Below are 16,437 nucleotides of genomic sequence, written 5' to 3'. Positions count from 1 at the left end.
ATTAGATTAGAAAAATATTTGAGCCTTTATTTATTAAGCTCATATCTAATCGCTATTTGGCGTGATTTATTTTTTTATTATTCTTCGCTGATTCTGCTTAGAGTCAATTTTCTTAGGCGACAAATAATAATCAGAATCAGCATCGCCGATTGCTCCTTTTTAATGATAAGATATATTAGTGTTAGTTAGTTCATTTTTGCCGCTCGTTATAGCCAGAAGTTCAATATATAATAAACTCTTTTTCGTATCTACTGGTGTTTAAATTAACAATAACTACATCTATTACATCATGGTTTCTTATATCTACCCACAGAAAATATTATTGATTTGCGAAGCAATTTGGTCATGACAGCTAGAAAATGCTCGTCATTGCCAAGGTCGAGAATTCAGTGGCTATGACTAGATTGACTGATTGCGAGTGACTGCTATACGAAATTCCCAAGAAGGGGTCTTTATAGTCCAAAAGTCCGTTACAGTCAAATGTAGCTTAGAAGGGATCCTCGTCACTTGCTCCACTAATATTCTTGATGTAATATCCTTGTCCAAATCTGAAGTCTGTTATGCCAGTATAGAATGTTATTTAAGTACGTGGCAAGATTTCAATGGGTGATTCTTTGAGTGATTCTAAGGCGAAAAGTTTATATAAACATAGGTCCGGTAAAGCTTCGATTTCAAGATACAGGGTGTCAAATTTTTTTAATCGTTTTTTCGTAAAAATCATTGTAATCCTTTAGTCGACTTTGTTGAAATTTAGCAGTGTTATTTATGCAATACTGACTTTTAAAACTTTTATATTTTTTCCCATTAAGCAACTAAAAATACAACTTTTTTGTCTCTTTCATTTTTTCGCATCAAGAAGTATTTATAGCTGCTTAATGCGAAAAGAATATAAAGGTTTTAAAAAAGTCAGTGACTCATAACTAACAATAATAACTGTAAATAACACTGCGAAATTTCAACAAAATCGGCTAAAAGATTATTAAGATTTTTACGAAAAAATGATTTTTTTTAAAGTTTGACACACTGTATCTTGAAAATGAAGCATCACCGTACCTATGTTTATACAGGGTGAATCGGGAGAATCGTGCCGAACTTCAGGAGCGCATTGTACATGAAAAATAATTGTAATAAAACTCAAATGTTGTTATCCGATTTTCATTCGTTTACAATTTATAACGTAAATAATTTTTTTTAACTAGCATTCTATTTACGATAATAGTACCTTTGTTATTAATGATACTCATACCGATTTAACGCTTATTTTCGAGTTCAATTAATGTATTACAAAATACCAAACATTTATTCAAATTTAAAATATGCAAATTTGGTGTTTGTTTATGGTTTTTATAATGGGAATACTAGAGCTACTGGTAAAGAATATCGTCAACGGTTTCAACATCAAAGACGTTCTTCTAAAAACGTATTTAGCCGAGTTTTCAACAATCTGTGCGAGACCGGAAAGCTTCCCAGTGCGAATATATCATCTGAAAGATCTAGTGAAAAAACTTTGGAAGAAGTAGAAAATATTCTGGATCTAGTGGAAGGAGATGCAACGACACTCAAAGAATCACCAGTTGAAGTTTGGCCACGTACTTACATAACACCCTATGTAGCAAGCTGCATCCTCGGGACGGGCTGATGTACAAATACTGATTCATTAGCCAGTATGCATCAAAGAAGCTTGAATGGAAGTTGCTGTGATGCGTAAAGAGGCTAAAGCAGCTTCTTACGCATCCTGAATCAGCCCCTTTAGGTCGGTGTGCGTTCGTATTTGTAGTCAGATTATTTTTATTCATAAGGGCGTCACCTAATTATGGCATCAAGAGTGACAAATTCCCACGTCTCATGCTTATCACGGAGCATTAAAAATTTAAATGACACTAAAAAAGCATAACCCAATTTACCACGGTTTGAAAAATTGAATAATGCTACCAAGGTGGTTTTATTGGGATGAATTGCGAGCCCTGCCGAATGTAGACCTTAACATGACAAGCTACCTTTTGTTAAGGGTCGCATGTGCGAATAACAAGAATCCCTACGTATTTATAACGGGGTTTGATGAAAGGTTGACTTGTTTGAGATAATTCCTAAGGGTGCTAGGTACAGGACTTTGAGTACTAGAAAGTTGCATATATCACATCCCGAGAATCACTTCCGTGTATCCTCGCACAAAGAAGGGGAGGACATAAAGTACAGTCGAAAGTGTCGCCTTTTTTAAGTCTTTAACTGGGCTCTTCTGCGTTTTGCCTAATGACCAGCCCTATTATAATTCCGCCAACGTTTTGATTTATTTATGAGATTTTGTTGTGTACACACTGAGGGCTTATGCGGTATGTATGCTGACCCGTCGAGCTTTTTATTCTATTCATTGAGAAAAGCGTGGGAGACTTTTTGCCACAGTCGTTTAAAGAAATGGCGGTGAGGATTAGATGACCACTCGCATTTTGATCCAAAACGCCTGAATTGGGATCATGGGCAATAAATTATGGACGTTGATTTGTAAACCTTTAAGATTAGGAATTTATGATGAATGGATCTTGTGCGTGGGCACGGAGTGTCTGTTGTTCGGGAGGACAAGCAAAGTGTTTTTAACAAGACTTAAGAACTGGGGATTTACATAATTAATTGCCAGCAGGCCCTAAAAGGAGCTTAATCATTCTTTCACACAGGTCCATATAGCAAAGGTTTACGCATTAGCACGCATCCAACGTTATTTGATGATGCGAAATTATTCTATTTGGTACTGATACAGTGAAAACTGAAACCCTGAAAAAGTCCCCTGAAAAAATTTTATAATGGTCTTTGTTCTGATTGAAACTTGGCAAGTTATGAAATAAGTTTTAGTATTGTGATATCCAGACGCGATACGACGATCAATAGCCTTTTTGAAATTGGGAAAATGGAAGTTTTAGATGTGAGATCAAGATGAGACTTTTAAAATCTCCATTTAGACATACATGTATGTGGGTTAAAAAATTCCTCTTGATTGTAGCATAAATGATAGACTGTGTAACTTCAAATATTTTCTATTTTATGTCCTATGGTGACATGAGGCAATAATTATTTTTTAATAATACACAGGAGGAAAAAGAGTTGACTCCTTAGAAAGTGATGGCGACGCTTTCGCGGCTGTTGGCCTTCTCGATCAAAAGCTGGATCTTCTGGAAGCAAAGTTTGCAGGCGTTGCTTTCCTCAACGGCTGGGTCGACATCAGCAATTGGTCGGTCAATTGGGCTTACGTTCTGGCTTCCTGGCAAGTTGCGGAGGATTTCCTCCAAGAGAGTTCTGACGTATGTGACGCACTCAGGAGCTGGGGAAGATTCAACTTCGGCGGGAAGCTGAGCGGGGTCTTGGATATCTCCAGATTCGATGTCACCTGGCAAGTTACTGGGGTCCTGTACATCTCCAGATTCAATCTCAGCAGGCAAGTTGCTGGGGTCTTGGATATCTCCGGATTCGATTTCAGCAGGCAAGTTGCTGGGGTCTTGGATATCTCCGGATTCGATCTCAGCTGGCAAGTTGCTGGGGTCTTGGATATCTCCGGATTCGATTTCAGCAGGCAAGTTGCTGGGGTCTTGGATATCTCCGGATTCGATCTCAGCTGGCAAGTTGCTGGGGTCCTGGATATCTCCAGATTCGATCTCAGATGGCAAGTTGCTGGGATCTTGGATATCTCCGGATTCGATTTCAGCAGGTAAGTTGCTGGGGTCCTGGATATCTCCGGATTCGATCTCAGATGGCAAGTTGCTGGGGTCTTGAATATCTCCGGATTCGATCTCAGCTGGCAAGTTGCTGGGGTCTTGAATATCTCCGGATTCGATCTCAGCTGGCAAGTTGCTGGGGTCCTGGATATCTCCAGATTCGATCTCAGATGGCAAGTTGCTGGGATCTTGGATGTCTCCGGATTCGATCTCAGATGGCAAGTTGCTGGGGTCCTGGATGTCTCCAGATTCGATCTCAGATGGCAAGTTGCTAGGGTCCTGGATATCTCCAGATTCGATCTCAGATGGCAAGTTAGATGGATCAAATACATCTCCGGAGTCGATTTCGGAAGGCAAGTTGGAGATTTCTATTTCGGAAGAAATGTCAGATGGCAAATTGGAGATTTCAGCTTGGTCTTGGCCTGAAGGCAAGTTGGAAATCTCAACATCACTATCAACTTCGATGTTGATAGGACGGTTGGAAATTCCAAAAATGTTGGGAAGAGCCAAACCTGTTGACAAAATCCAGATTATATTCACCGGGCAATACTGAAATCACTCAATGGAACAGTACTTACCCTGAACTATGGCAAGAGCCAATACAAAGAGGACCTTCATCTTTAGTTCCGATTTGTTGTTTCTTCAGTGCGAACAAGCTGAAACTGATGAGTTTTCATTCTCATTCACATCAATTTATACTCCTCCAATTGTCCATTTTCATGACGTAAATTTACGATAATGCTATTTCATTCAATAAGTCGGTAATCCGTGTTTATTACTATCCAATAAAGCAATAATTTGGACAATACTTGATATTAAGATATTATATTTTTTATATTGATATTAGTGTAGTATTTTAATGGGGGATTAATGCATTTTAGATAAGTGGTAGGATTTAAAATAATCCTATGGTCAAAGTTTGTTAAATGTTATACGTAGTTCTGGAAAATCAGTAGCAAAAGTAAAATATAGATATGAAGAAATATGTTCAATTTTCAGAACGTTTTACACCAAACTTGGATTAAATCCTCGAATATATGCGAGGAAGAGAAATGCGGAAATGAGCATGAACATCTATCCACCTATCACGAAATAAAAAAAATATCCTGTAACAAGGTTGGAAGGTGATAATTCTGCAATGAAGGTTGGTTTCAGAATGGGTGCATTTCGACGTAGTATTAGAGAAAAAATATTCTACTCTAGTGTATTCCAGGTTAGTTTTAGTCTGGATTTTTCAAGAAATGCTAAACACGGAGTTATAAAGATAATGGAAAAAGAATCTAAATTTAAAGTTTTGAAATATAGTTGTTAAGAAAAAATATTACTCCACAAGAAAGAAAAACGGAGTGATCAACGAAATATCCGGAAGGGATACTGCGAAGACCTTAGATTAAAAGGCCTTTAACAGTTAGCTGTGTAATTGGCCAACCTTGTGACGGCGCAATCAAAACAGTGTGTATGGAATTACACACAATTCTCATTTAAAACTGACTGAAGAACATTTCATCACTTAAGAAAAGGCAAATCTTTGATAAAGAAGAAACAGTTATTCTCATTTAACTTCACCTGATAATTAGGATGCAATTCCACGACTCTAACAACTTCTACACATGTGCGATGCGGTATTACCACACAGGTTAAAGAAAAAATGAACAATCCTCCTCAAACGTACAGAACATTTTAACATTCATTTTATTTGGATGTTCATCCACTCCCTATATATTTTTTTAATGATGGTCTGTGGTAAGTTGCAGGAAACTGCGGGCCACGGAATAGTGATTGCCTAATGCAGCAAATTCACTAGGATTTGTGTGTGTAACATGCAATATATCTTTACATCGGTGAATTGTTGTAATTTCGATTACTTCTGCCTGAATTCTTGAACTATCTACATCCGATGTTCCCCATGTATAGCTGCAACTTTGACCTAAAACAATGAAAGTTGATTCGTCGGAACTTATCCTTTTACATCAAAATTACATCTTCGGATTCATTTTCTATATCAAAATTCTACAGCTTCCTTTTTGTCTAACAGTGAATTATGCGGTCTTTCTAAGTTAATAATTGACATAAGTGGCCTGTTTTCTTCGCAAGCTTGCATTGTCATCTCAGAAGATAAAGGCACCAAAATATTTTTTCTAACTTTCTATTAGGATTTCCCAAAAACATTGGTACAATTAAATATTGAATATTAAGGGGTAAAAATATAGAGCGATTCATCTAATAATGCCTTATAGAAAAGTTGCAATTTTTTGTTCTTCGATGTGGGCTTCCCAAGCTTGGTCATATACTTTGCAACTTAGTAAAACCAAAAAATTATCGATAAGTACTGCCTAAAACACATTAGTGAAAATGAACCTCAAACCATTGTCCGAAGACCAACCTGAAGAAAATTCTCGTAAATAAATTTTTACGTTCTACCAAAATAGATGTATTATCAATTTTTAGTTTCCATTCTTTAGCTGGTTAGTTTAGAGTAAGTTTAGAAATAATTCTGAACACTTATCTACTGTAGAAGAATTTATTTTACTGTCAATGGTGAAACAATTTATCTTTATTTAAGTCACGCATGAGGGAACTTAGCTCGATAGGTATAATAATTTAGAAGGTGATGGCAGCACTTTCGCGACTGTTGGCCTTCTCAATTAAAAGTTGGATCTTTTGGAAGCAAATCCCGCAGGCGTTGGATTCGTCAACAACTGAATCGACATCATCAACAGCAACAACTGGACGGTCAATTGGAGCTACGCTCTGGTTCTCTGGCAAGTTACGGAGGACTTCCTTCAAGAGAATCCTGACGTATTGGACGCACTCAGGAGCTGGGGAAGATTCAACTTCGGCGGGAAGCTGAGCAGGGTCTTGGATATCTCCAGATTCGATATCACCTGGCAAGTTGCTGGGGTTCTGTACATCTCCAGATTCAATCTCAGCAGGCAAGTTGCTGGGGTCTTGGATATCTCCGGATTCGATTTCAGCTGGCAAGTTGCTGGGGTCTTGGATATCTCCGGATTCGATTTCAGCAGGCAAGTTGCTGGGGTCTTGGATATCTCCGGATTCGATCTCAGATGGCAAGTTGCTGGGGTCTTGAATATCTCCGGCTTCGATCTCAGCTGGCAAGTTGCTGGGGTCCTGGATATCTCCGGATTCGATCTCAGATGGCAAGTTGCTAGGTTCCTGGATATCTCCAGATTCGATTTCAGATGGCAAGTTGCTAGGTTCCTGGATATCTCCAGATTCGATTTCAGATGGCAAGTTGCTAGGTTCCTGGATATCTCCAGATTCGATTTCAGATGGCAAGTTGCTGGGATTTTGGACATCTCCGGATTCGATCTCAGATGGCAAGTTAGAGGGATCAACTACACTTCCAGAGTCGATTTCTGAAGGCAAGTTGGAAATCTCAACGCCGCTTTCGACTTCGATGTTGATGGGGAGGATACCAATTCCAATTTCACTTGGAAGGGCAAAAGCTAAGGTTTCAAGAAAAAAATGAGATAATAGTAAAAATGGGGTATTGTTGCTTACCCTGGGCCAAGGCAAGAGCTAAGACGATGGAAACCTTCATTCTGATATGTTGCTGCTAATCGGCGAGGAGAAGCTGATGATTTCGATCAGTTGAACTGTCCATTTATAGTATGTACAAGATTGTGACGTTACTCCCAAGCTAGACTGATATCGCAACAAAAGCTCAATAATTAATGTTTATGACACTCTATAAAATAATCGTAGACTATTCTATACGTGAGAAAAAGAATGATTCAGTAAAAACAATAATAGAGTGTAGTAAAAATTAATCCTGTATATGAAAATGATAGTGGCCACTGCCTGTTTCCAGAGTATCTCTGTTGAATAATTAATCAGTGAATATTAATACAAAATCCAGTTAAGATTTAAAGAATGATGGATTGGAACTATTTCAGTCATCCTTTATATTCGTCATTTTAATGAAATGTCCTTTTCAATACTACTATATCTCAAAGACATGAGTTATAACTCATGGCATCAGCTACTGCACACACTGTAATCTCCATCAGATCGTGTCAGATGGCGATAACATCATAATAAGTCTTTTCGGTAAACAGAAAATGTATGGAATAAATCAATACTCTCCACTGTAAAATCTCAAATCAAACCCCATACATTACGCTCTTACGCGTATTGTTTAAAGGGAAAGAGACAGCGGAGAATCATGCATGGAACGACGCACACCAAGAGAAGTTCCATTGGCATAGTTTCCAGTTGGTTAAGAGTTTTTCTAAGTTAAACGTTCCAGTAATTTCAATTTATATTTTGATAAATTTTTTTCTGGTGTGTGGTTTAAATATGCAACGAAAACCTGTTTGAACGCATATTGCCTCGCATTTTATCGGGTTTGAACAAAGAGCCCCATCCGATGCATGTAACAGCTGTGCAACCGAATCCGGCGTGATTCGGCCCTACGACCTCCCGAAATGACTCTATTTAGGGCCTTTCGAGTAGTTTCGTGTTATGATTAATGTAGGGCCGTCGCCTGGTGTGTGTTTATGCCATCCAGCCCTTTTGCGAGCACACATCGCTGCGTCCGTATCAAAACTTTCGTTGCGGGAGCCCTTTCGACGCAACAGAGTTCGTTCCCAACTTCCAACGGAAAGTTGGGGTGAGAGTTTGGCCAAAGCGCGGTTTGTTTCCGATGTTGCAATTGAACGATTTTACGCGTTTTTGGTCAAGTCGTGTCTCTGGAGAATTTGGAATGTTGGATTATGCAAATTTTGCATATAACTTATTCTTTTGCCGTAACTTAAATATAAAGAACAACGTCAGCCTGTCGTTTCCCCTCACTTCTTTCTCCGTTAGCACTGCTTTCCCTTTCAATATTGAAATAAATGGGTTCTCCAATGCATGGTTAATTTTCAGTCCAGCCATCCCCAATTTCCATTTATCCAAGTCCCCCCAATTTAGTGAAGTAGACTTATACATATAACTGCATAAAGTGCTCGTCAGATGGGATTTTTTAGTTGTGAATTTCGGTAAATTTTGAGTTTTTCCTTTCAATTTTGCTTCAAAAATTATGAGAAATGTCACTTTGCCAGTTATATCAATTTGCAATTTTTTATAAAGAACTTTAGAATTTAGCGTTATTTCTCAAAATGTTGAAAAACCTTCAAGAAAAAGTTTCTTAATTTGTTATTTTCTCTCTATATGCCAATTTTCAAGTTCTTCGGGTATTTTTAAAATGTTTAAAGCGATTGAGGCGGTCAGCAACTACCTCAACAGCTGAAGAATTGTGCCATATTGCGGGACCTCGTTCGCTCGCCTAGCAGAATCTCACTTCTTACACACAACAATGCATTTTCTAATTAGTTGCATAAATGACTATTTTTGAACGTATCTGAACTAATAGGGATAAACCAAATAACGTCACTGCTTTTGGGATAACTGAGAAAGTCTAAAAAAAAAAGAGAAAACGTCCCCGTAAATTAAATGGATGAGGTTATGGTTTGAAGGGCCGGTTTGACCCATTTGTTCATATGAAGGGGAGAATCGAATCGACAGGAGCTTAAGGAAGAACTGATTAAACCAATATTTGAGTGTTGAGGAAAACTGTTCAATGATTGGTGTTTTATAAAAGAACTACCTTAAACTCCCCTCAATGCGGCCTGCCCGTCGATGTGGACAAATAGGTCAGACATAAAGTCGAATCCGACAGTATGGAACACGTCAAGACTGCTAACAGCTTGCTGCTTCGCAGCTTAATTTACAGCAACGATGAATGAATATTTGTTAACTTTATTGTCTTCTATAATTTCCATAAAAAATTAGCAAGAGGGGGTCTCTATACACACACACACACGGTAAAAAGATTTACCGCATACATGTCAAATGCCACCACTAAAATGTTTGACATTAACGCCTGCCACTTTGATTTCCGTGCGGTAAAACGCTTCTCTCGGTTCGCAAATGAGTGCGGTAAAGCCGCTTCACTATGCATTCGTAGAAAAATTAAAAATTAGATACAAATAAAATTAAACCGACATCCGATGAGACACAATTTTAGCCGTCTCCATGGAAAAACCGAGTATTGCCGGAAACCGCTTGTTAGGCCACCTGCCGCTTTTCCGAGGGATTTTTATTTTAATTTGCCGACTTTTTTCTTTCAACATGAAATTAAAACAATTCTTGACCGTTTATAGAGGACATGTGATACATAGATAATCGATGGAAAAAACTCCAAACATTTTTTTGAATCGGGGCACACCAAGATGTTCGTGACGAGAAAATCACAAAATGGTATTAAAGGCCCTCAACCACGGGAATTCCACATTACGCACCAAGTGTAGCAAAAGGGGCGATTATTCCTACTGCCTTTGCTTGACTGACACGAAGAGAAGCAGACGGTGCTCGTGTTGATTCACTGAACGCGAACACTTTAAATGCCGAATTCGGCAAAAAAACCATCAACATTTTTTCACATATTACGAAATACCCCGTACATTTTAGCATTAGAACTTTCTATCATCATGTCAGGTCTGCCAAAATTGCTTTATTTCACTGAAACGACTAATTTGAATTTGGACAATTTGAGGTAAATAGGCAGTGAATACATGGTCATTTGCACAAAATTGCTTTTATAACCCGGAGATATTGTTGAGCCTGCCATTTCTTAAATCATTTTTGCGATATTTACCAAATTTTAAAACTGTTGTTTTTTGCTGCCTATAACTAAATGCAATCCATATCACCTAAACCGGCGTTTAGGAATTATAATCAGAATTAATAAAACAAGCTGTTCAGTAATAAATTAAATTTATCTATCGTATCGACGTAATTAATCGCTTTACATCAATTAGTTGATATTGTACAAAAATATCTAAATATCTATAAATACAGTTTACAGCTAGCTATCACAAGTTCCAGTACAGATTCCGTAGACTTTAAAAATCGCTAACATTAATATTAGTTTTGTACATATATTACATTTATACAAACAAAGCAACATGCACATAATAGTAAATAAAACTTTCACATTAGTAACAACAAAAAATTGACCGGATCAGACCAGTTCCTCTAACACCCCCTCGTAAGTTTCTCTATACTTCTATGTGTAATGGAGATGCTTCAACGGCCTAGAAGAAAAAAATATTTTTTCTTCCCTTCTAGAAAGTTGATAAAATTTACTACAAAAATTGTCTTTAACACTATATGTTGGAAAAGGGGGCCTTTAGTAGGGTCGCCAAACATTCTTTGTCGCACTAATAGCCGAGGAAGCCAATATTCTTGTCTTACTGGGACTGGGCTCGGGCACAGATTTAACATTTCTCGCACTTAAAAGTTTCACATGATCGCTTTTAATCTCCTCTTGCACTGTAGAATCAGGATGCCGGGCTTCCTGTAATAGCAAGCTAGCTGGTTTGATTGGAACAAAAGCTGACTTCACGACGTCAATGTCTTCGTCATCAGACTGATCGGTGGACGACTGATCCATCGTGGAATGGATCCTCTTGTCCTCGTTGGGATGCTGCTGGGGGCTTCGCTCTTGGCTCGATGACGTTGGAGACACTCTCAGAGACAATTGGTCGATAGGAGACAATGCTGGTCTATTCACGTCTTCTTTGGGTTCTTTAGGGGGGCCTCCTCCCGGAAGTATCCCCGGCGGCGGGGCCGCACCCATAAAATTGGTTGGCGGGAACGCAGATGGCGCATAGGGCAGCGACATGTAAAACTCCGGTCCTGCAAACAAGGCCACAATTAAAATATAGTAATTAAAATCGGAGAGTGAGTCGGCCATATGTGAACCGAAATTAAATATTCTTTTGATCTCGGATATTAATCAAAGTGGGGCTTGATTTAAAAGCTCTGTTTGAGTGAATAGATCGAGATGAATTGGTCGCCAACGGAAACTAAAAAGGACTTTGAGTTGGGGGATTTTTTCTGACCCGGTATTTGTTAGTAATATTTCAATGCCCACGTTGATTTAAATGATATGGGGTAATTACGGTTTGAGGGTTTCTGCTGATGTCCAAGCATGAACTGCGCATGTCTGGTCTCATTTAGGATTAAAATTAGGTTCACAATGATGAGCATTGCTAATGATGAGATTTGTTCTTCCTTCAAAAGCACTTTCATTTTATTCATGTGCAAAAGTCGAGAACACCACACGAACAGAGACTGAGATAATTGGAAAAAACTCCATAATGTATCTACTTACGGACTACAATAGTTTGGCGTGTTAAGCTAATCTTTTGAAAATGTGTTATTTCTCAGATTTAGCATCTAAGCGAAGCTATTAAGAGGGTGTTAGTTTTAAAAAATCAAAACTTGGAAATTTTTTTGTCGAATTTTCATAAATATATTCGGAATTATCAGAACTAATGTAAGTGCAACGAAAATTATCGCTAATTTTTCAAATCAATTTAAACCGCATGAGTGAAAAATTATTAAAAATTATATGTATATTCATTTTCGTCGAACGATTTGTATTTAAGAAGAGAACTTCATGAATTACATCGTCGAAGAATATGCAACAGCAAGACTGAAACATTTCACTTTGATACCATATTGCTAGGACGACTAGGGAAATTATCGGGATAATTACACTATAGTGTAAATTGCCGCTCTAATCCCCCACTTATTGGTTCAGTGTAATTATGAGAAACCAGTATTACATTGTTAAAATATCTAATTTCACAGATCGACGAACGAATTCAGAAACTGAAAAGATACGTGGGGTGTTCCTTTTAAATTATCTGTGACGTCATAATTATTACGTTGATAATCCTGCATTTGATGATATTACGCAAAAAAATTTATAAATGAAAATAAAAAATTATGGATTGATTACCTTATCTTACATCGAATTGATTGTAAAATTCGACAACGCCAATCGTTAAAAAAACCTGAAGTAGGAGTTGAAATATTAAGAGTATGTCTTGGATAAATCCATTTCTTATCTGTCGTCAGTCGCATGTTTCATGGCAAATAGCAAATATTTTAATCAACGCCCTACGTTTTCGGTTTACCTCCTACTGCGAGGTGTTCTTTTATGATCCCCGTAATTAGCTGTTTTAACGTCGTGAATCTGGAATAACGACTGTAGATGCAACTCGTGTTCAAATGGGAATCAATTAGGGAAATGAAAATCTTCTTTTTATATCAAAAACATATCTTTTGTTAAAATAGTTTCGTAAGTTGATTAGTAGTGATAAATTAGAGGCGTTTGGGAATCACTATTTCGATTACAAGTATGAACCAAGGCAAGTCTGCAACTCTGTACAACGTGCATGCGCATAAAACTTCATAAGAGCATACAGACGAGTTCTCAAAGATATTTTCGTATGAACTCAATCTGTGGCTTTAATGCCCCAAAACTAATTTACACGGAAATTGTTCTGCTCGTAAGTATAGGGTTAGCCCTAAAACGTGAGTGCAAATATCTGCAGAAGCTTCCAAATTTCTGAGATTTGTTTGATCATAAAAATCAATTTTTCATCGATTTTAATGGTTCTAAAACTTGCCTTTGGGTAGAGGCGGATGCAGTCCGTTGGGAGGTATAATCGGGCTACTTCTTGGCCTCATGTAGTCGAGCCCATAGGAGGAATAAACCGAATCAATCCATCCAGGATTGAAGAGGAACGGGTTAAAGGCTCCAGGAATGCCGAGCCCATATCCGAATTGGAAATCTGCAATGAAATTATGTCTATTAATCAACATGTATTAGGTTTAGCCTGTAAACTTTAGTAGCCAAAATCCGTGGGAGGGTGTAAACCATTTTAATGTGTGTTATGTTTAATAAACAACCAGAACAATACTATTAAACTCAACATAAATATGCTAGCGTAGCATAAACAAATAAAAGTTTTTATAGTTTGGTGGGTTTTGTCGGCACATAGAGTTCAGTCAACAAACGTAAAATATTTTATGTTTATTTTAATCGGAGTTTAACTGGTCGGCAGCATGTGTGTGCGCTTGGTCGATTTAGTGTCCAAATTAAAATTTTATTTCGCATTTTCGCATTTTGGCCGTTTAATCTTTTTTACAATCCACGTTATTATCCGTTTCCTTGATCTCCGCCCAAATGCCACCTCGAGGGATCACCATTATCTTGGCACAAATTCTAATAAAGCAAATGAATATACTCACTGGACTTGGTCCTCGGCTCTCTGGGCCCATCCACCGTAACCTTAATAGCTTTATTGTAGGTGGCAATTTGGTAATATGGGGTGCAACTAACGGTAATGGTAATGGAAAAAGACTTTCCTCGGCCGCTCCTCCCCACGAACCTTAAGTCGTTAAACTTAGCCACTTGGTTCTTAGTCACAGCCGTACAGTTCCTCAGTTCAGCGCAACAATTCTCGTCATTTCCAGCCTTAAGTGTAACCACGGTTCCGTCAGGTATATCGTCCAAAATTACAACTTTAAAGGCTATGGGAAGACTCTTGTTCGACCTCCAGTGGTTGGGTAAGGCACTGCACAACACCGCAGGACTTCCTGTGCGCACTAGTTCCCCGTGGTACTCTTGCAAGGATTCTAAGTAGTGATTGTAAACGTCTGTCATTGTCGGAAGCACGTTGTTATTATGGTTTACGGGCAGATGCATTTGTACAAAACTCTATTAACAAACATACACTCCCGATGTGCAATAAAAACAACCGGCACACGACACAAAATCTGTCACTGAAAGAGTCGCCAACTTTCCAAGTTGTCTTGCCGCGTGTTGCTGACGAACTAAAACTTCTTTCCGAAGTGTCAGTCACTCGGATTTCTCACACTTGGACTGACTAACCCAGAGCGGCAGTTTTTTCGGATTCACCCTTGTGTGCTCGCACCTCCCCACCCCCTCGCACTCGTAAAGGAGGGTAGTTTTTAAATAGCAGAGTGTGATTTGTCCTCTTACAATAGACGGCTGGAGAGAGACAGATAGAGTCTTCGGACTTTTAAAATGCGGCTGCCGGACAGAGACGGACTGAGCTCGGAGGGTCCGTGTGCGAGCGAGATTGTGCACACCAGTTTTATCGACGAGTTAAGAGAAAAATAGGCGTTGGTAGTGAATGAAAGTGAGACGTGTGCATGTTTTAAATTTGACGCAGATCAAAGCACCGGCCGCTCGTTTGTTGAAGTGAGATGTACTCTTTGGTAGAGTTAAATATGTAGTACGCAGGGGCGGATTGGATCCAAAACTTAGGCTTTCATTTAAAAAAAATCCCATATCCTGTTGCTGCTTATACAATGTGCGACTTTGCAGATCTGCATCCGTCGAAGAATTAAAACGTGAACATGCATGACACAATTTCCCAAAGCCTGAGTTGAAAGTCCAGTGAGTACGTGAAAACGTGACGCTCACAAGATTATGAAGTCGAACATCTGGCAGTTTCAGTTTTCGTTCATTATCGACGATACATCTTGTTCACTTGGGATGTACAAGTAACCAGCAGAAATTACCAAAGATTTCATTTAAAAAAAATCCCACATCTTGTCGGTGCTTCTGGAATGTGCATATTTTCGGGCCTGCATCGGTCGACCAGTCAAAATTTTAATCTTAATGTTAAGATTCGTGGAAGCCTGAGGTGAAGGTCTAAGGGGTACGCGAAACCACCATCTGCAAAATAGTCTACCAAAACGATGTTATTCAAATCTTACAGCACTCCCAATAACGCGAAAGATTCATATATTTAATTGTCAAGCAGAATCTTAAATTCTATTTATACTATTATACATTTCCAGCTTTTTACACAGACCTTCCTCAGACTATTATTTCTATTGTAGAATTTGTCTCTCAGTAATGTTACGTGAAAATCTTTTAATCTGCACATAGTGTCCACAGAATACTTTCTTTCGCATCGTTTTGTTTAATCAAGCCGACCACTCACTATAGGATTCATACTGTACAGAATGTATAATTTGACTTACACCACGCCAACTTAATCTCAATTATTTGTTCAATTACTAATATACCTTATTATAGAAAGAGATAATGCATAGTCTGAGTGTGCGGGACGTTATCCATCACAGTGAATCACCTCACATTTGATTGGCTATGATTTTAGATTATATAAAGACTATTCAATTTCAAGATCAACCTTTTCCTTATTTGTTTAAAATTGTATGTTTTTTACCAATATATTAATGATGGCAATGCGCAATAATGACTATTAAGCCATTTTATATCTCAACCCTCAACGCCCTCAATATAATACCTTCAAGGTTACTTAATAGTTTTACTCCCTTTCCTATTATTTTTCATATGTTTATTTCAGATAATGTGTGCATATCATGTATGTTAATATCGCTATAATAGAGCAAAATCATTTGCTATTTTTTGTTCTGAAGTTTCTTTAACCACTTTTCTCTCACATGAAGTGAAATTTGAACTCATTCGACATCTACCTTTTCCGAAATCGCCTGTAGCCAGAAACGCAAACTCAGCATTCCTGCTCAATCCTTCTGAAGTTACTTTAAATTAACATAACTTTGCAAATCGAACAAATTGTGCATTAGATTGAATAATTAAATTATATATCCTTACAAATGTGTAAGTCCAATTAGCCGTATGTAGCTAAGTCCTTTTCATTGTTACCCAAAGGACCAGACTGGGTCCTTGGTAAGGACTGAAAGTTTCATATGAGGATTTTTTCAAAGAGCTAGAAGAAGGATATTTTTACATCAAGAATCTGAGCCCTCTTATCGTTGTTACTTTTTTATATTTCCAATCGAAATCAATGATTTGAACGAACAAAATTTTTGTTTTATAAATCAAAATGTTTTC

At 38.0% G+C, this 16,437-nt stretch overlaps 3 protein-coding genes across 3 annotated transcripts; all 3 read right to left on the bottom strand.

The window, feature by feature from the left end:
* Positions 1-3,010: 3,010 nt before the first annotated feature.
* Positions 3,011-4,416, bottom strand: LOC136411696 (aggrecan core protein-like). The gene is made up of 2 exons (XM_066394355.1): positions 4,280-4,416; positions 3,011-4,213 (listed from the first exon to the last, which is right to left on the bottom strand). The coding sequence occupies exons 1-2, from the start codon at positions 4,317-4,319 to the stop codon at positions 3,102-3,104; spliced, it is 1,152 nt and encodes a 383-aa protein (XP_066250452.1). The 5' UTR covers positions 4,320-4,416; the 3' UTR covers positions 3,011-3,101.
* Positions 4,417-6,203: 1,787 nt separating this feature from the next.
* On the bottom strand, positions 6,204-7,350 carry LOC136411810 (uncharacterized). The gene is made up of 2 exons (XM_066394536.1): positions 7,224-7,350; positions 6,204-7,168 (listed from the first exon to the last, which is right to left on the bottom strand). Exons 1-2 carry the CDS (start codon positions 7,261-7,263, stop codon positions 6,303-6,305), a joined length of 906 nt encoding a protein of 301 aa, XP_066250633.1. The 5' UTR covers positions 7,264-7,350; the 3' UTR covers positions 6,204-6,302.
* Positions 7,351-10,464: 3,114 nt separating this feature from the next.
* run (segmentation protein runt) lies at positions 10,465-14,699 on the bottom strand. Its single transcript, XM_066394361.1, has 3 exons — positions 13,815-14,699; positions 13,190-13,354; positions 10,465-11,405 (listed from the first exon to the last, which is right to left on the bottom strand). Exons 1-3 carry the CDS (start codon positions 14,269-14,271, stop codon positions 10,897-10,899), a joined length of 1,131 nt encoding a protein of 376 aa, XP_066250458.1. The 5' UTR covers positions 14,272-14,699; the 3' UTR covers positions 10,465-10,896.
* Positions 14,700-16,437: the final 1,738 nt, after the last annotated feature.

This window comes from Euwallacea similis, chromosome 10 (assembly GCF_039881205.1).
Source record: "Euwallacea similis isolate ESF13 chromosome 10, ESF131.1, whole genome shotgun sequence".
Lineage (NCBI taxonomy): Eukaryota > Metazoa > Arthropoda > Insecta > Coleoptera > Curculionidae > Euwallacea > Euwallacea similis.
This window is presented reverse-complemented; position numbering and strand designations above follow the sequence as displayed.

Excerpts from the sequence above, each read along its gene's own strand:
- LOC136411810 (XM_066394536.1), bottom strand. The coding sequence starts at position 7,263 with ATGAAGGTTTCCATCGTCTTAGCTCTTGCCTTGGCCCAGG. Across the intron at positions 7,169-7,223 it reads AGCTCTTGCCTTGGCCCAGG|CTTTTGCCCTTCCAAGTGAA; the intron begins GTAAGCAACAAT and ends TTGAAACCTTAG.
- LOC136411696 (XM_066394355.1), bottom strand. The coding sequence starts at position 4,319 with ATGAAGGTCCTCTTTGTATTGGCTCTTGCCATAGTTCAGG. Across the intron at positions 4,214-4,279 it reads GGCTCTTGCCATAGTTCAGG|GTTTGGCTCTTCCCAACATT; the intron begins GTAAGTACTGTT and ends TTTTGTCAACAG.
- run (XM_066394361.1), bottom strand. The coding sequence starts at position 14,271 with ATGCATCTGCCCGTAAACCATAATAACAACGTGCTTCCGACAATGACA. Across the intron at positions 13,355-13,814 it reads AGAGCCGAGGACCAAGTCCA|ATTTCCAATTCGGATATGGG; the intron begins GTGAGTATATTC and ends ATTTCATTGCAG. Across the intron at positions 11,406-13,189 it reads GCATCCGCCTCTACCCAAAG|GACCGGAGTTTTACATGTCG; the intron begins GCAAGTTTTAGA and ends CCTTGTTTGCAG.